The 18,742-nt window shown below is 62.4% G+C and overlaps 1 protein-coding gene across 1 annotated transcript; it reads left to right on the top strand.

Moving 5' to 3' along the window:
- The first annotated feature begins 2,427 nt into the window (after positions 1–2,427).
- On the top strand, positions 2,428–17,920 carry SNTA1 (syntrophin alpha 1). Its single transcript, XM_074604714.1, has 8 exons — positions 2,428–2,738; positions 5,113–5,298; positions 13,093–13,291; positions 13,384–13,591; positions 13,660–13,790; positions 16,320–16,516; positions 16,593–16,780; positions 17,043–17,920. The coding sequence occupies exons 1-8, from the start codon at positions 2,465–2,467 to the stop codon at positions 17,133–17,135; spliced, it is 1,476 nt and encodes a 491-aa protein (XP_074460815.1). The 5' UTR covers positions 2,428–2,464; the 3' UTR covers positions 17,136–17,920.
- Positions 17,921–18,742: the final 822 nt, after the last annotated feature.

Raw genomic sequence — 18,742 nt, 5'->3', positions numbered from 1 at the left:
TGCCTGGCTGGCAAATAAAGCAAGTGCTCCCAGAGCGGGTGGCATCGGGAAAACGAGCCCCATCTCTGCTCAAGGATGAAAGGACAAAATTCCCCTCTGCTGTGCATGGATTGAGCAGCTCGGGCAGCCGGAGTGGGGCCCGGAGGGGACGGGATCACAGGGAAATACCCTTGGCCGGGTGACTGGGCAGCGCAGAAGCTCTCGCTGCAGCAAGCAGCAGTGTCCCACAAAGGCGAGGGGTCCCTTAAGCCAAATCCTGGACTTTCCAGCAAAAAGAAAATCAGGAATATGTGAACCATCTGTTTGGTAAAGAAATAACCTTCCGGGTTTCCTCTGCTGCAACCTCAAGAAATTCCACAGCTGCTGCTGCGTGGGAGGGAGCCGGGGGAGCATTTTTCCCCTCCGCGCGTGGCCGATGCTCGGGGCCGTCTGCGGCCCCCAGCCGGGGGAGGGCTGTGCTGAGCTGGGACCCCCCCTCCCCTGTGTGGCCGGAGCCCCTCGCTGTGTCCCCTTCCCAGCCTGTGGTAAACGCTATTGAATTCTTACAAATCCTTGTGTTTTGCAGAGGCTCAAGGACCTCAGCAGCCCCATCCCGGAGGCCCCTGGAGCCGCCCAAAGCGCTGGGAGTGCAAGGGGCACGCACGGGGGATGCACCAAGAGGTATTTTCGGTCCTAGAGGTATTTTCTACTCCTAATTGCTGCCTCTTGGCTGCGGAAAAAAACACCAGTCTGCCAAAGAAAACAAAATATCATTCCTGTTTTTGGGATCCAGGACAAGCAAAGGAAAAGCCACGCAGACTCTTCTGAATATCTGTAAATACCATCTCCCTCGCTCCTGTTGAAGACCCAGGGGGGCTGCCGGGATGTGGGGTCACTTCAAGGAAACCCAGGAGCTCCTTGGTCCAGGGATGGACGCCAGCAGCCCCTGTGGGCACACCAGGAAGGTGCCATGGGGCCTCCAGAGCCCCCAGCCCTGATAAAGGAGCCAAAAATGTTTGGGAACCTGGTGCAGAGAGACCCCTGTAACGCAGCACCCACCCTGAGGTGCTCCACAAGGGCTGGCTGGGTGACCCCCCTGCCCGACTCCTGCTGCTCCTCCTGTGACACAGCCCAGCACGGGGACCCCCGGCACATCCAGGGCCACGACCGGGACAAGCAACGGAGCTCCGGGGGCCTAGGTCCCTCCCTGTGCCCCATCCCCGGCCACAGCAGGGAGCACGGGGGATCTGGGTCCCCACTCCCATGTCCCATCCCCGGCTGGAACGGGGAGCACCAGGGAGCACCGGGAACCTGGGTCCCACCTCATGTCCCTTCCTGCACTGAAGCAGAGAGCACTGGGCACCTGGGTCTCCCCCCACATACCCCATACTGGGTCAGAGTGGGAAACACTGGGGAGTTGGGTTCCTCCCCCCAGCAGCGTGACCTATAGCAGGCCAAAGCAGGGACCACCGAGGACTCATGTTCCCCCCGACCCTACGCCCTGTTCCAGGCTGGAGTGGGGAGCACTGGGGACTTGATGGATGCCCCCTCCTGTACCCCATCCCGTGCCAAAGGGGGGAGCACCGGGGATCTGGGTCCCCACTCCCGTGCCCGATCCCAGGGTGGAGCCGGGAGCACCGAGGACCTCTGGGCACCCAGATCCCCCCCCGTACCCTATCCCGTGCTGGAGCAGGGAGCACTGTGGACTCGGGTGCCCCCCTCTCGTGCCCCATCCTGTGCCAAAGCGGGGAGCACCAAGGACCCGGGTGTCCCCCTCCCATACCCCATCCTGGGCCGGAGGGGGGAGCACCGGGAATCCGTGTCCCCCCTCCCATACCCCATCCCGAACCACAGCAGGGAGCACCGGGATGCACCAGGGACTCGGGTCCCCAATCCCCGTGCCCCATCCCGGGCCGGAGCGGGGAGCACCGGGAAGTGCAGGGGAGCACCGGGGAGCACTAGGGACCCGGTTCCCCCCTACCCTTGCCTTCCCGTGCCCCATCCCGTGCCGCAGCAGGGAGCACCGGGAAGCACCGCGGAGCACTAGGAACCCGGGTCGTCCCCCCCCCCACGCCCCGTGCCCCATCCCGGGCCGGAGCGGGGAGCACCAGGAACCACCGGGGAGCACCAGGGACTCGGGTGTCCCCCCCGTGCCCCATCCCATGCCGGAGCGGGGAGCACCAGGGACTCGGGTGTCCCCCCGTGCCCCATCCCATGCCGGAGCGGGGAGCACCAGGGACTCGGGTGTCCCCCCGTGCCCCATCCCGGGCTGGAGGGGGGAACACGGGGGAACACCAGGCACCCAGTTCCCCCCGCGCCCCATCCCGTGCCGGAGCGCGGAGCACCGGGCTGGCCCCGTCCCGGCGGGGCGGTGCGCGGGGCGGTGCGCGGGGGGGGGGGGGGGGGGGGGCGCGGGGCGGTGCGCTGGGGGCGGGGGGGGGCGCGGAGCGGGCGCGGAGCGGGGGCGGCGCGGCGGGCGCGGAAGATGGCGGCGGGCAGGCGCGCCCCGCGCACCGGGCTGCTGGAGCTGCGCGGCCCCGGCGGGCAGTGGTTCCGCGTCCTCCTCAGCCTGACCGAGGACGTGCTGGGGGTGACCCCGGCCGACGGCCCCGGCCCCGGCCCCGGCCCCGGCGAGGCCCCGGCGGCGCAGCTGAACGGCGGCGAACCGGGCTCCGCCGTGCCCGAGGCGCTCGCCAACATCAGGCGCACGGTGCGCGTCGTCAAGCAGGACGTGGGGGGGCTCGGCATCAGCATCAAAGGTGAGGGTCGGGGCGCTGGGGGGGGTCCCGGGGCGGCGGGGGAGTCCCCTGGGCGGCGGGGAGACACCGGGACCTGTTGCTGCCGCTTTTCCAGCGGCTCGCTCCCAGGCTTGGAATAAAACCCCGCTGGGGAGTGCGGGGGCGGGGTTGGGGGGGGTGTGTGTGGAGAGGAGCTGGGGCTGGGGTCGGGGTTTTCACACACCCAGGCACTGCCCCGACCCAGCCCCATGGCAGGATGAGGAAGGGGACGCGTGGCGGTGATGGCACCCAGAATGTCCCCAGCCCAGGGAGAGAGCAGCGCTTTGGGGTGCAGCAGTGACCGGCCGGAGCGGGGGGGTCCCCGGCATTTGGGAGCTGGAGGGGGATCCCCCCACCTCTCTGTGTGCAGTGGCAAGGGGCTGTCTCATGAGGCAGCTGGGACCCGCAGGGTACCCAGTTACACAAAAGCTGCCCTTTTCGCAGCCAAAGGGAGGGCTCTGCTGGCGTGTCCTTGTCCCCTCCGTGCCACCGTGCTGAGCAATGCCCCTTTTAAACTGTTGGCAAAACGAAGGGAGCGATTGTAAAGCCTTTGGAGATCTCAAGGCTCTCAAGCTGGGAGATGTCCGCTCCTGGAGAGCCCAACAGTGGGATAATCCCTGTTTTCCCTCCCGAGCTCCGTGACTCGCCTGAACTTCGGGCTGGAAACTTCTTGGGGCAGGGATGGCGTTTCTGCCTGCCTTTGCTTTCCAGGCGGCTCCGAGCCCGTTTGGAAGCTGGGTGAAAGGGGGCTGGAAGAGGCAGGCGAGGGACCGCGGTGGTGCGGGGGCCAGAGGGCTGGTGGCTCCTGCTGCGGGGGTGCAGTCAGGGCAGCCCCCAGGCTCGGCAGCCCGCCGGGATGGCTCTTGCCTCCTGACGTGGCTTCTTCTCCTCCCAGCTTGGAGGGGACGCGGCCTCCGGCTCCCTCTGGAAGTGCAGAGGTTTTGCTATCTAGATGTCCCGGTGCTGGCACTGGATGGAAAGGGTGCCACTGGCTGTGTCTGCAGGGTGCCCGAGCCTGCCAGCCCCTCTTTTTGGGAAGCATAGAGCCCCCTTCGCAATAACCCCTTGGCTGCCAAGTTATTGCTCGCTCTGTGGCTCTCCCAGGAAAGGAGAAATGTCGCTTGGTTCAGTTGAAACTTTATTTTTGCAGTGACGTATGTGTAAACGAAGTAGTCTCCATCCAAAGGGGGAGCTGGAAGCTGATGGGGGTGGTGGGGGCAGCCCTGCCAGCGCCCCTGCTGCTGCTGGGGGAGGGCATTGCTCCTCTCCCCCGGGTTGCTGGTGCTTCCCCGTTCAAAACCCTGCCAGCCCTGTTTCACCCGGGGATGCTGCGCCACAAACTGGGGTGCGGGTGGGGTGTCCTGCCTCGGGGACGCGGCGAGGGGACGGGCACGGTGGCTGCGGGGCTGGCCTTCCCCTGGCTGGTGGGGGGGCTCTGGGTGTGGGCAGGGGGTCTCGGTGCAGCCCGGGTGAGGAGCTGCTGCGGTAGGGACGGGCTCGGCAGCTTGGAGCAGCCCCCGCGGGGGCCTCGTGACAGCTGATAACTGGAGCCCTCCGAGGGGCTTGGCAGGCGTCTGAGCGAGGAAATGCTTGTGGCACCGGCTGGGAACAGCCATGGAGCGGGCGGTGACAACAGGCTTGGGCTCAACATCTCCCTCCGGGATGAGAGATCGTCTCATGGAGGCTCCTCAGGACGGCACGTCGCGGGGTGCCCATTCCCGGGCTGGGGCTCGGAGGGGGCTGCTGCACCCCTGCTCCCCGGCACGCAGGCAGCAACACTGCCGACATCTCCCCGCGGGTTCAAAAGTTAACGTGCAAATTGATCTCCTCCAGCCGCCGGAAGGTTTTGAATAGCATCCTTTTAGGCTGGGGGACGGGGAGCAGCAGGTAAAAAGGGCTTCTGTGCCGAGAGGAGCAAACGGCCGGGTTGGTTCACTTCTCCCTGGCTCCATCGCCTCTCCAAAAAACATGTCTTATCTGTTTAGATCGTGAAGTCCTTGGAGCAGGGATGGTTGCTCAGCACACACAAGTAATAATGCAAATAAAGACATGCTTTCCTGCCAAAATTGATGGGGAGATGGCCAGGGTACGTGTTCGCTCTGCGAGGAAATCTGCGACTGTTCAGAGTGGGTTTGGAGCAGTCATCTTTGCTGTAAATCCTTGTGGTATTTTGGCTACTGTGGCTATTACGAGTGTGCCACGGACATCCAAGGACATGGGGCAGCAGGATGTCCCGGCATGGCCGAGCGCTGGGAGAAGGGCTCAGCCTCACCAGGAGACCCGAGCATCCCCCTGCCCACCCGCTCCTCCCTGTGCTCCGACAGCCACAACCCCTTCGTTTCTTTTCTATTCCAAGGTGGCCGAGAGAATAAAATGCCCATCTTGATCTCCAAGATCTTTAAGGGGCTGGCAGCGGATCAGACTGAGGCGCTGTACGTGGGGGACGCCATCCTCTCCGTCAACGGGACCGACCTGTCCGAGGCCACGCACGACGAGGCAGTGCAGGCGCTGAAGAAGACGGGCAAGGAGGTGGTCTTGGAAGGTAGGAGACAAGGGTGTGAGGGAAGACGAGGGTCCGTCTTCTGGGGGGGCTGATCCACATTTTTCCCAGCAATGTACCGGGAGCATGGGGATGGCATGTCATCTGCATATGTATTTGCATACTCTTTCAAATGGAAAACAACATGTGCAGACTGGTTTGTCTGCGCATCCGGAGAGCTGGAGGTAACTGCTGGGATCTCCCTCTGGAGAGGGAGAGACGCGTGTGTCTCCACTCGATGCCCAGCGGCTCTGTCTCCCCGCTGCGGGACCGCGGGCAGGCAGCGACGGGAGCTGTGGGACGTGTTTATGGGGTTTGCCGCTTTTCTGTCCTATGGCATCACCCTGAGGCCATGGAAAACTTTTTCTGCTTTCCCTGTGATTTTCCTTTCAGCCTGCATCCTGAGCTGGAGCGGGGCTGTGCAGCTCTGCGGGCTTTGCCAGCGGGGAGGGGGTACGCCGGCACCCCAATCCTTGCTGGGCACCTCTTGGTTTGCTGGGCGGGTGCTGGGCGGGCAGGAGGAGCTGCGGGGGGCAGGCAGGGCCAGCTCGGGAGCGCAGTCCCGGGAGCTGCCTCCCCGTGGGGTGCCCGGCAGCTGAACCCCAACCACAGCCCCTCCGATCTGGCAGCTGAGGCTACAAACATCCCAGGGACTGCAGAATCACAGAATGGTTTGGGTTGGAAAGGACCTTAAAAGACCATCTTGTTCCACCCCCTGCCCTGGGCAGGGACACCTCCCACCAGACCAGGTTGCTCCAAGCCCCGTCCAACCTGGCCTTGAACCCCTCCAGGGATGGGGCAGCCACAGCTTCTCTGGGCAACCTGGGCCAGGGGCTCACCACCCTCACAGCACAGAATTTCTTCCTGATATCTCATCTAAATCTCCCCTCTTCCAGTTTGAAGCCATTACTCCTTGTCCTATCAAAGGAATCCCAGGATCCTATCAAATGATCACAGCCTTTGCTGTCCCAGGGGAGGCTGAAGCTGGTCCCCTGGGAACACGCTCTCTCTTGGCACCAAGTGGCCAGTCCCTGGTGTTTCCCAGCCCTGTGGGGGCTGGCACCCTGCAGGACCTCCCTGGGGAGTGGGTGAGGGCTGGCGGGTTGGGACCGTGGGAGCCCTGAGGCCGGGATCCCGGTTTTCTCCTGTCTATCTGTGCTTGGCCACCCTTTGCCAGCTTGGCCGGGCAGGGCTGAGCCCCCAGGATCTGTCCCCCAGCATGGGACCCTTCCTCTCGCTGCCAACCAGCCCCCTGGGCCACCCCAGCGAACCGGGAAGGTCTTGGCACTGGAGACGCTTCCCAGTGCAGTTGTGGGGCTGCAGATCCCAAAGGGAGGTTTTTCTGTGGGGGGAGCACTCTGGGCTCCGCTTGGACAAAGAAGAGCTCTGTGTCTTCTGCTGCCAGCGACCGCTGTGGTTTCTTGCTTTTCCTGCGCCTTCCCCAGATTGTCTCAGCTCCAGATTTTCATTTTTAGCTTTGCTCAGCCCTTTTCTGCTGTGGGTTCCTCCTCTCCTGGGAGCCGCAGGACCACGGTTCAGCCGGAGGAATGTGCTGCTCTGCACAGCTGCCGGGAGCAGATAGGGTTGTTGGTGGGGTTGGGGTTGGTTGTTTTTTTTTTTTTTTTTTTTTGACCAAAGAGAAATACAAGAGCCTCTTTCTCTGGGAGTCTGCGAAATTCCTCCCCGCAGCCGCTGTTCTCGGACTACCCTCTCTCTATTATTTTCTTTTCATCCTTTACTTTGGCGTGGGTTTCCTTTCTGCTAGAGGTCCTGGGGGAGGTGGAGATGAGCTGCTCTTTCTGCAGAGAGAACAACAACTCTCCCTGGACCAGCTCCTCCTCCTCCTCCTCCTCCTCCTTCTTGTCCTCCTCCTCCATGCCCCTGGGGAGCCACCAGGTTGCCCTCCCGGGAGGCAGCTGCAGGCAGGGCCTTTGCTGTAGCTCGCTGAGCTCAGGTATGACCCGCTGGGCTTCTTAATTAATTACAGTTCCCAGCAGGTACCCTTGGGAGGAGAGCGGGGCTGGGCTGGCTCCCACTGCGACACGCTGGAGGCTTTGGGATTAGTTTGTAGCCGATGCCATCAGGCTTCCGTGGCACAGTGTTCCTTGGGAAGCAGCCGGAGCCGGGCAGGGGTCTCTGCTGCTCATCCGATCGCAGACATTGGGGACACCCACGGTGCATTTCCATCTCCTCCCTATTTTGGGTTTGCCAGCGTGGTACAGCCCTGCCCGTGGAGGATGGTGGGGCTGGCACCGTGGCGCAGTCCCCATCAGGCTGGCACTGCCATGTGGAGGTGGTGGTCCTGCCTTGGGTTGGGGTGTCCCCTGCCACCCCCGTGGCTCTCCAGGAGCCGGCCCAGGGAGGGCTGGCAGGGCTGGGGGGCAGAGGGTGGCGTTACAGTGCCCGAAGGGTGTTAATGGGGGACTTCCCTTCTCCCTTCTCCTGCTTGGGCTCACGCCAGGCCTTGGAGAAAAGCACCCTGGTGTCGCTTAGGTGCTTTCTGGTGCTGCCAGATGTGACTGCGACTTCCTTTATGGTTGCTGTAAGTACCAAAACTGAGTAGTTTGGTGCAGCCGGTGCCCATTTGCCGCCTTGCTTCTCCTGGCTGCATTTATTCCCGGTTTTAGGAGTTTTTAGGGTAGTTTGCAAGCGGCGTCGCAGCAGGTAACAAAAACTGGGAGAGCTGGCACCTCCTCGCGGGGTGGTGAGCTGGGGTGAGACTCTCCCAGAGGGCAGAGCTGGGAGATGACGCGGTTTCGTTTGGGCATCGGCGGTGGCTCCGCGTGCCGGGTCTCACCCCGGGCTGCGCCGCTCCGCTTCTGGCTCCTGGGTGTTACTGCTGTCCGGGCGTGAGGACACACAGACACCCCTCGCTGTGTCCTGCCAAGGTTTTTTCTGGACGTGCCAAACTACTCTCTTGATATTTGCGGGAGGAGTTTGACTGTATTTGTATTACATTGTTATTTTGGGGAGAATTGCTTTCCCTTACCCTATTTTTCCCTTGGTGTTTTGTTTTTTTTTTTTTTTGCGTTGCTTGGTATCCAGAGACTCTCCATGGTGGGGGAAAAGCTGATAACATCCTTCCAGCTCCTTTTGGTGCCAGGGGTGGTTTTCCTGGCAAGGCCCCTGTGCTTATCAGTGCTGGGAGAGAACTGGGAGCAGTGGGGAGGAGGAGCTGGGACAGCCATGGCATCTTGCCTCTGTGGCAGCCCGTGGCTTTCTGGCCACGGGGCAGCTCCTGGAGTTGTCACAGCTCTCCAGAACTTGCTCGGCCAAGTAATAGCTTGGAGGTTTGAAATTCAGAAAGGCTAAAGGGGGGTCAGTAGAGCGCGGTGCTGGGATGCCCGGCTCCGGTGCGCCAGTTGCCCCAGCTGTGAGAAGCCCGGTCACAGAGGGTGGAGGTGTGCATGGTGTGAAATGGGAAATACCCACAAAACTGAGGTGACCCTGGGGTAAATAACACATGATGCAAAATGTAAGGGGGTTTCGAGCAGAGGTGGGTGGTGGCGACTGGGATTTGTGTGGTTCCCTGTCGTTGCTGCCCTTCGGAGCTCAGAAGGGCTTCAGGAGAGAAAGCCCCAAGGTGGCCTCCAGCCCTTTGTAGGACACCAAAGTGAATGTCTTGTGGCAGACGTGGCCATCCTTGGGGTCTGAACAAGGGCTTTGCCTGTGGTAATGCTGCGTGTGCTCTCATGGTGTAAACGTGGTAATGAACCAAAAACGGAAACGGAGGCTTTGGACCTGCCCCGGGGATGATACAGACAGATGGTGAGGGTCCACATCCTCCGACCTCCTCCACACCTCACTGACCTGAAGTCTTGCTTTCCCTGGGGGGTTTTCCCAGGACTTTTCTCTCCTCCCATGGAAATGTGGAGAGTTGTCCTGTGATCTCCCTGGGATCACTCAGACCATGCGTCACCACAGGCTGTGCAGCACCGGGGAATATTTAGGAAAGAGCATGTGGCACTGAGTGTTGGGACAGGGGTAGGAGGGTTTGAGTTGAGGCAGCTGGGACCAGCAGCTGCTGCCTTGTTCGTGCTGGGAGACAGGGGCAGAGGACAGTCCCTGGGTGGGATCTGCATGGGGCAACTGTGGCAGGCACTGTGTTGAGCATTTTGGAAGCACGTCACAGCATTGGCTTGAAGTTTACAGGTCATTTCAGGGTGTCTCTCTGGGATGTGTGTTTGCTGACCGCCCCTGTTTCACATGTTCATTTTGCATCATTAGTCCTGGAACACAGAGGGATCTCCAGGATCTCTGTGGAAGCCTTCCTGATGTGATGGCCACAGATACAGTTGGACCTTTCTGACTTGTGGTGCTGTGCGGATGCTATTGGAGAGCTCTTGGAGGGGGGAAACGGCAGGACCCATCCTACCCCTGCCTGGCAGTGCAGTCTTAAACCTCTCTGTGGTGAATCCATGCCATGATCTCTGGGCTGAAGCAGAGCGTGCCGGCACTGGGCTGATGGCCCAAGCAGTGGGTGGGTGCTTTTGAGCCTGCTGCTGGGTGTCCTTGTGCCTGGGGCTGTTTTGGGCTGGAGGAAGGTTTGTGGCTCTTTGCTGAAGCTCTGTGGGGTCAGGAGCTTGGCTCAGGGTGGTGCTGAGCCACGGGCACGTGTGTGGGGCAAGACACGGTGACTCAGGATGGAGCGCGCAGGAGTGTTTGGTTTGGGTTTGTTCTCCATTCTTATGAGGGTTGGGCTCGTAGAGGGGGAGGATCTGTTACCCAAGAAGTAAAACCAAGCAATTTTCATAGAATCATAGAATGGTTTGAGTTGGAAGGGACCTTAAAGACCATCTTGTTTCACCTCCCTGCCCTGGGCAGGGACACCTCCCACCAGACCAGGTTGCTCCAAGCCCCGTCCAACCTGGCCTTGAACCCCTCCAGGGATGGGGCAGCCACAGCTTCTCTGGGCAACCTGGGCCAGGGGCTCACCGCCCTCACAGCAAAGAATTTCTTCCTGATATCTCATCTAAATCTCCCCTCTTCCAGTGTAAAACCGTTCCCCCTCATCCCATGGCTCCCCTCCCTGATCCAGAGTCCCTCCCCATCTCTCCTGGAGCCCCTTTAGGGACTGGAAGGGGCTCTAAGGTCTCCCCGGAGCTTTCTCTTCTCCAGGCTGAACCCCCCCAGCTCTCCCAGCCTGTCCTCACAGCAGAGGGGCTCCAGCCCTCCCAGCATCTCCGTGGCCTCCTCTGGCCCCGCTCCAACAGGTCTGTGTCCTTCTTGTGCTGGGATGGTGTTGCCCCTTTCCAGAGTGCCTAGGAGAAAAAAAAAAAAACCACCACAGAGGGAAGAGCAGAGCAGACCTAGGGCCTTTGGTTAAACATGTCCCTCGCTGCAGGGTTCGGGGCAGATGCGATGCTCCGGTGATGCTGTGGGCTTGGGAGCCCCTTTGCCATAACCCTTCTGCAGAGGGACCGTCCAGGCACCGTTGGCCACAAGCAGCTGGTCACACGTGGCCTTCTGGTGACTGCTGCTGTTCCCCCAAAACTTGAAATAAAGTGTTAGTGTAGTGCTTTGAGCAGTTAAAGGTCTTATTTGTCCCCTCTCCTCTGTCCTGGTGAGGGTCAGTGGTTCAGGCTGGCTCCCCAGGGGAGCAGGGAGCCCCCGTGGCTTTAGGGGCCACGTGGATTTGCCCAGCAGCCACCAAGAGGGCTATTTGCCCGCTAAAGGTGGCTTTAAGTCCACAGCAGCGAGTCAGAGTTTCTACCGAGTGATTTCTGGGGGGTGCTGACTAACAAGGAGAGGGCAACCAGCCTGGGAGCCCTGGCACTGCAAGATGCTAATTAAAAAAAAAAAAAAAATTAAAAAAAATTAAAGAATTACAATTACCAGTAGCAGCGATGATGCATAATATGGTCTGAGTTGTTTGCTTTGATGAGGTGGAGGTAATTCATTAATTAATTAACAGGTGATTCCGTGTGGTGAAGGGACTGGCAGAGTGTAAGTCAGCCCACGCTGGGGTCACCGGAGGAGACAGCAGCTCCCATGGGATGGTGGCCCAGCCCCAGTGCACAGTCCCCTGGGGACCACCGCAGCTTCCAGCACGTCCCAGCTCCCCATGCCGGCTCAGGGCCCCCCCATACTGCGGGAGCCCATCGGTGCTTCATCCACCAGCCTTAAATCCTCCTTAAAACCATGTGGCGGAGAGACGCGTGCTGGTTCTCCGTGCCCCGTCCTGGGCTGGGCACTGCTCCTCTCCTCCATGGAGGAGATGCTTGTCGGGACGTGACCCCACCACCGTGCAGCTAATGCTGGTGACGTCCTCCGCGTGCCTGGGGAGCCACGGGGACGCCGCTCAGGTTTCAGCGGCTGAATGCCATCTTTCTGAACTCCAATTAGTTCCCAGGCAGCGGGATAATAGCCGGTTCCCCGCTGCCAAGATTAATGACTCGGGGTAAAATCCAACGCAGCTCAAATGCCTGCGGGAAAGCGGCGGCTATTTATAACGGGGAGGCACAGGGCACGAGGCTGGTGGCCCCACGCTGCCTCCTTGGCCCCGTGGCCACCGCGGGGTAACCCGACCCACGTGCCACAGTGGCATCGCAGCCATTTATAGCCGTGTCCCGCTGGGGACAGGCAGAGTGGGGCACCCCGGGGGGCTCCGCTGTCCCTCACCGCTGCGGGATTTCAGGATGCAGAGGTTTTGGGGAGCTCGCTGGGACAGGAGCGAAGGGGAAGATGGGGGGTGGAGGGGCAGGTGAAGGGTGGGGATGGCAGGCTCTGCCTGCAGAGTCTCGCCTGCTGGGAAAAGGGCTTTTTTCTGGCTGATGTGGCTTTGCTGCGGCGATGGAGCTGGTCCACTGACCAGCCACCTACAAGAGTTGGCTGCAAAGCCAAGCTCGTGTCCCCCCCTCCTGCCACCCACAGCGCTGACTTGGACCTGGAGTGAAACCAGCGGTGACGCCTGGGGACGTGGCAGCAGGCACATGTCTGTCCCCTGGTGTTTTCCCCGAGGGCCACCAAGGGGAAGCCCTTCCCTGGAGCCACCAGCCCTATGGGGAGGACCATGACTGGTCCCATGGGGCTGTAGCATCTCCCCTCCTCATCCCAAGCTTTTTAGCCGGTGCTGCTGACCTAATTTTCTGGATGTAGCTACGGGACCCCATCGATTCACGGTGACTTTCCTCTCTCCCTTCCCCTGAGCTGTCTCTGAGGGAGCTGGCTCCGGGGCCAGACTCACTGGCGACTGAAAGCTGGTTTCTGCTCCCTGGTTTATAACTCGTGGGCAGGGCGATGCGAGCTGCCGGCACGTGGTTCGAGGCTTTTCCTGGGGCCAAGCCATGGTATTTGAGAGTTGTTGTTCCCCGTTGGCGGGGGGACCGGCTGTACCAGCACAGTTTGGACTCTGTAATTTTGGCCTGGGACTGCTGCCTGTTCCCCGCCCCCTGCCTCCGTGTGCCGCCCCGGGGACCCGGTGAGACTTGGATCTGTGAACTGATCCGGATTAAAGGAAAGAAAAAAAAGGGAGGAAAGGCCATTTTTACCCCTCACGAAGAGTTCCCTGGGCTGTGGTGGTGGGGCAGAGGCACTGGGAGGATCCTTGGTGTCAGGTCACCTTCTGGTCTGACCTTGCCCACCAGTGCCATCCCCTCCCCGTGCCCGCAGGAGTGCTGGGCAGAGGACCCTCCACAGCACCCATGGGTGACAGCTCTGGGGAGGTAACAGAGGAGGCACCGGCTCCAACACAGGGAGGGTGCGTGGGGTTTTTGGAGGGTGGATGGGTGCTGGCAGGCACGATGGGGCCACCCTGGTCCATGCCATGCCCTCAGCCGGGTGCTGCCTCTCTTCCAGTGAAGTACATGAAGGAGATCTCCCCCTACTTCAAGAACTCCTCCGCGGGGGCCACAGTCAGCTGGGACCCCTCTCCTGCCACCCTGCAGAAGCGGTCGTCCCCCCTCCTGCCCCCTCGGGACCTCCGGGAGGGCAGGACTGTGCCTCTGAAGATGTGCTACGTGTCCCGCAAGTGCCTCCCCGCCGACCCGGAGCACAGGTCAGGGCATGGTGTCAGGGGGTGGCAATGCCACTGTGGTGCCCTGGGTCACTGAGGGCCAGCGGGGACCCAGCGGGGCCGTGTCCCTGCAGGTACCTGGAGGTGTGCTCAGCGGACGGGCGCGTTGCCCTCTTCCTGCGGGCGAAGGACGAGGCCACGGCGCAGTCGTGGCTCAGCGCCATCCAGGCTAACGTGGGCGCGCTGCTGCCGCGGGTGAAGGAGGAGCTGCGAGCCCAGCTGGCGGGTGCTGGCGCGATGGCCGGACGGGACATCAAGCACGTGGGCTGGCTGACCGAGCAGGTACCCCCACGCCCCCCGCCACCCCATGCCACTGCGCTGTCGGTGGCCCTGACCCCTTCCCCTTGCAGCTGCCCAGCGCTGGCACCAGGAACCTGCTGGCCGTCCTCACCGAGAAGGAGCTGCTGCTGTACGGCAGCCTGCCGCAGAGCCGTGACGCCATGGGCAAGCCCGCGCACAGCTACCCCCTCATTGCCACCAGGTAGGGACCACCGGCCCAGCGCCCTCCTGCCCTGTGCAGGGGACAGGGTGATGGCAGTCTCCAGGGGTGGTGGCAGGGGTTGGGGGTCAGGGCGGAGCCCCACGGTGGTGGCAGAGGCTTTTGAGATGATGGTAGAGTCCCGAGGTGGTGGCAGGGCCCTGGGATGATGGCAGAGCCCTGGGGATAACGGTAGAGCCCAGAGAATGGTGGTGGTGTCTAGGGGTGGTGGCAGAGCCCTGGGCATGGTGGCAGTGTCCAAGGATGGTGATGGGGCACTGGGGATGGTGGCAGGGTGCTGGGATTGGTGGTAGAGCCCTGGGGAATGGTGGTGGACAGTGGGGGTGGTGGCAGAGCCCCAGGGTGGTGGCAGTGACTGGGGGTGGTGGCAGGGCTGGGAGTCAGAGGTGAGCCCCGGACGTGGTGGCAGCTGAGGGTCAGAGCAGAGGCCCCGGGATGATGGTAGAGCCCCAGGGGTGGTGGCATTGCCATGGGGTGATGGCAGGGGCTTGTGGTCAGGGCAGAGCCCCAGGGGTGGTGGTGGAGCCCCAGGGTGGTGGCAGAGGCTTTTGGGATGATGGCAGAGTCGTGGGGTGGTTGCAAGGCCCTGGGATGATGGCAGAGCCTGGGGGATGGTGGCAGTGTCCAAGGATGGTGACAGGGCACTGGGGATGGTGGCAGTGTCTAGGGGTAGTGGCAGCATCCAGGGGAGGATGGTGGAACAGTGGGGATGGTGGCAAGGAACCGGGAATGGTGGCAGACAGTGGGTATGATGGCAGTGTCCAGGGGTGATGGCAGAGCCCCAGGGTAGTGGCAGTGACTGGGGGTGGTGGCAGGGGCTTGCAGTCAGGGCAGAGCCCAGGAGTGGTGGTGGAGCCCAGGGCAGCGTGCAGGGGTGGTGGCAGAGCACTGGGGATGGTGGTTGGACACTGAGGGTGGTGGCAGAGGCTTTTGAGACGATGGTGGAGTCCAGGGATGGTGGCAGGGCCCTGGGATGATGGCAGAGAAGTGGGGATCGTGACAGAGCCCTGGGCATGGTGGTGGTGTCCAAGGATGGTGGCAGTGCACTGGGGGTGGTGATAGTGTCCAGGGGTGGTGGCAGGGGCTGCGGGTCAGGGCAGAGCCCCAGGGTGGTGGCAGTGCCCTGGGATGTTGGCAGAGCCCTGGGGATGGTGGCGGTGACTGGGGTGGGGGCAGTGTCCAGGGGTGATGGCGGGGCACTGGGGATGGTGGCAGTGTCCAGGGGGTGGTGGCAGGGCACTGGGGATGGTGGCGGTGTCCAGGGGTGGTGGCAGAGACCCATGGCAGTGGCAGGGTGCCCGTGTCGGGGGGGGGATGAAGGCCGGCGGGGGGGACACCTGCGGGGGGGGTCTGGCCGCGGAAGGGGCTGGCGGTGCGCGTCCGCGGGGCTGCAGCGCCCCCTGCCGGCCGCGCCGCGGCACCGCCGCCGCCGAGCGGGGTTGGGACGGGGAACGGGGCGCGGAGCAGGGCTGGGACGCGGGGAGGAGCGCGGGGCGGTGTGGAGCGGGGCTGGGATGCGGTGAGGAGCGTGGAGCAGGGCTGGGACGCGGGGAGGAGCGCGGAGGGATGTGGAGCGGGGCTGGGATGCGGTGAGGTGCGCGGAGGGATGCGGAGCGGGGCCGGGATGCGGTAAGCAGCGCAGAGTGGGTTTGGGATGCGGTGAGGAGCGCGGAGGGATGCGGAGCAAGGCTGGTATGCGGTGAGGGGCACGGAGTGGGTTTGGGACGCGGTGAGGAGCGTGGAGGGATGCGGAGCAAGGCTGGGACGCGGTGAGGGGCACGGAGCGGGTTTGGGATGCGGTGAGGAGCGCGGAGGGATGCGGAGCGGGGCTGGAATGCGGTGAGGTGCGCGGAGGGATGCGGAGCGGGTTTGGGATGTGGTGAGGAACGTGGAGGGATGCGGAGCAAGGCTGGTATGCGGTGAGGAGCGCGGAGTGGGTTTGGGACGCGGTGAGCAGCGCGGAGGGATGCGAAGCAGGGCTGGGACGTGGTGAGCAGCGCGGAGGGATGCGGAGCGGGGCTGGGATGCGGTGAGGAGCGTGGAGCGGGGCTGGGATGCGGTGAGGAGCGTGGAGCGGGGCTGGGATGCGGTGAGGAGCGTGGAGCGGGGCTGGGATGCGGTGAGGAGCGTGGAGCGGGGCTGGGATGCGGTGAGGAGCGTGGAGCGGGGCTGGGATGCGGTGAGGAGCGTGGAGCGGGGCTGGGATGCGGTGAGGAGCGTGGAGCGGGGCTGGGATGCGGTGAGGAGTGCAGAGGGATGTGGAGCGGGGCTGGGATGCGGTGAGGAGCGTGGAGCAGGGCTGGGATGCGGTGAGGAACGTGGAGCGGGGCTGGGATGCGGTGAGGAGTGTGGAGGGATGTGGAGCGGGGCTGGGATGCGGTGAGGAGCGTGGAGCGGGGCTGGGATGCGGTGAGGAGCGTGGAGCAGGGCTGGGATGCGGTGAGGAGCGTGGAGCGGGGCTGGGATGCAGGGCGGTGTGGAGCGGCGCTGAGTGGCGGTGCGGTGCCACAGGCTGGTGCACTCGGGGCCGGCCAAGGGCTCGGCGCTGTACGAGGCGGAGCTGTCGTTCGCGCTGCGCAGCGGCACCCGGCTGGGGGTGCAGACCCACCTCTTCAGCCTGGAGAACCCCCGCGACCTGGCGCTATGGACCCGCCTGCTGGTGGACGGCACCCACGGGGCCGCCGAGCTGGTCCAGGAGGTCTCGACAGGTCAGCGGGGAGCTGGGGGGTGGGATCTGGGTGGCGGCATGGCCATCCTCCCTCTCACCCCTGTCCCTGTCCCCAGCCTGCACGTGGAAGGGGCAGGATTGCACCCTGTCCATCCACATCGACAAGGGCTTCACCATCTCCACCACCGAGCCTGGGCTCAGCAAGACCATCCTGCTCCAGCAGCCCTTCGAGAAGCTGCAGATGTCCTCTGATGACGGCACCAAGATGCTCTACCTGGACTTTGGTGGCCCGGAGGGAGAGATAGTGAGTTGGCTTTACCTTCACCAACCCCCACCCACACTCCCACCGGTCCTGGGGGAAGAGGGGAAGCAGAGCACCCACCCCGTGCACACCACCCACCCACCCACCCCTGGCCACACGCAGCCCCCCGCCATGCACAGCCCTTCCCAGGGCCCCAGTAAGGCTGTGGTGGGGTTCGGGGCGCTCTGGGTGGTCCCTGCCTTCTCCACAGCAAGCAGAAAGCTGACTGCTCCATTGCAAACATCCCTCCGTTCCTTTCTTACAGCAATTGGACCTTCACTCCTGCCCCAAAACCATCGTCTTCATCATCCACTCCTTCCTCTCGGCCAAGGTGACCCGGCTGGGGCTGCTGGCATGAAGAAGGAGCCGAGCACCGGGCAGAGCAGCCCCAGCCCCCGGCTGATCTATGCACCTCCCTCCAGGCCAGTCCCAGCCCCACGCCATCCCCAGGAGCCCAGACCCCCCACGGGGTCATGCCACCCCCAAGGAACAGCACCATCCCTCTGGGAAAAACAACTCCCGGGGCGTCTGGGGGCAGCGGTGGGGTGAAATCCCTCATGGATGGCAGCACCGGGACTTCTGCTGTCCCTTCTTCCCCTCGTTCCTCCCACTCCGATGCTCGGCAGCGGCTGGAGAAGCCCGGTCAGAGCCCGGTCGTCACCCCAGTGCCTTGTGAGATGATTATTTTCTGTACAAAGAACCCGTTTGTATCGATGTTTTATATTTATATTGCCCAGTATAAAATGCTGATGTGGCAGGTCTCGCCTGCCTGGCTTGGACACCCCCCCGGAGCGTCCCCAGGTCCCGCAGCATGAGGACGCGTGTCTGTCCCCAAGACAAGACAACCCGAGGGCTGGAGCCCGGAGCCAGCTCCACAGCGCGTGAGAGATGGGAACTGCAGATCAGCTTTATTTGCCAAATTTTTCCAGATTGTACCGAACGATAGGAACCACTTTTCTTTGTCGGAGTTGGATGGTTCGTTTTATTTTTGCTCAACTCCTGCGTCACTTTATTTCTCGGTTTAGGGGGGAGCGTTGTCAGGTGGCTGCTGGGAAACAACTTCTTTTATGAACCAAAAAAGATGCTGCATGAAAATGCCTTTTTTTGGGGGGGGGGTCAAATAAACATTGCAGATCACAACCAGCAGGAGCCAAGATCTGTCTCCTGGTTTTGCTTGGAGAAGTAGAAAATCTGTTTGTGGGCAATACTCGGCCTGTGCCTCGGGGTGTTTTCTGCTGGGGAAAGGAAGGGTTTCGCTTGGAGGCTGTAGGATGTTGCTGTGGTGCTGGTCTGGGGATGCTGGGCACCCTGGCGGGGGGGGTTCGCATGGGGACAAAGAGTCTTTTAAGTCACGCGACGCTGCTGGGCGCAGCAGAGAGAGACATGCTGATGCCCGTGCCAGCTTTGGCGATTCCAGGTGGGTTTGCGTGCCCTGCGCTTCGCGCTTTGGGATGCTCAGCGGAGGGCGGGCATCATTTCCAAACGCAGAAAAGTCGCGTGTTTTGCTTTTTATTACTTTTCCTTTCTCCAGTAGAAAGAGCCGCCTGGCTGGGTGGCAGCAGAGGCTTTGAACATTGTTCCCTTCATGTGCCAGCCACCTTGCCAGGTAAGCGGGGCGCGAAGGCAGGTATGGTTATGTTGTCTGCGGGCTCCTGGCACGCCTGTGGCACGGCCTGAATTTACTGAGCGCTTCCCGGTGATGCAGCCTGTCCTGGCAGATACTCAGCACTGCGCACCAAGGCTGCGTGTAGACACCGGTCCTCAAGGTGTCCCCGGGAGCTTGGCGGGAGCTGTCAGCCACCCAGTGGTCCCCCGTCTCCTCAGGGAAGGTGCCGTGCCGGTGCTGGGAGCCATTGGTGTGGTTTAACGAGAGATGTCATTTGCCGACATGTTTCTACCGGGGCAGCGGCAGAGCTCTCAGCGCAGGGGGACAGGGATGGGAAAGTGCCATGTTCACAATGCTGC

Source organism: Larus michahellis, chromosome 12 (genome assembly GCF_964199755.1).
Source record: "Larus michahellis chromosome 12, bLarMic1.1, whole genome shotgun sequence".
In the NCBI taxonomy this organism is placed as follows: Eukaryota; Metazoa; Chordata; class Aves; order Charadriiformes; family Laridae; genus Larus; species Larus michahellis.
The sequence above is the reverse complement of the archived record's forward strand: the minus strand, read 5'-3'. Positions and strand labels throughout refer to the sequence as shown.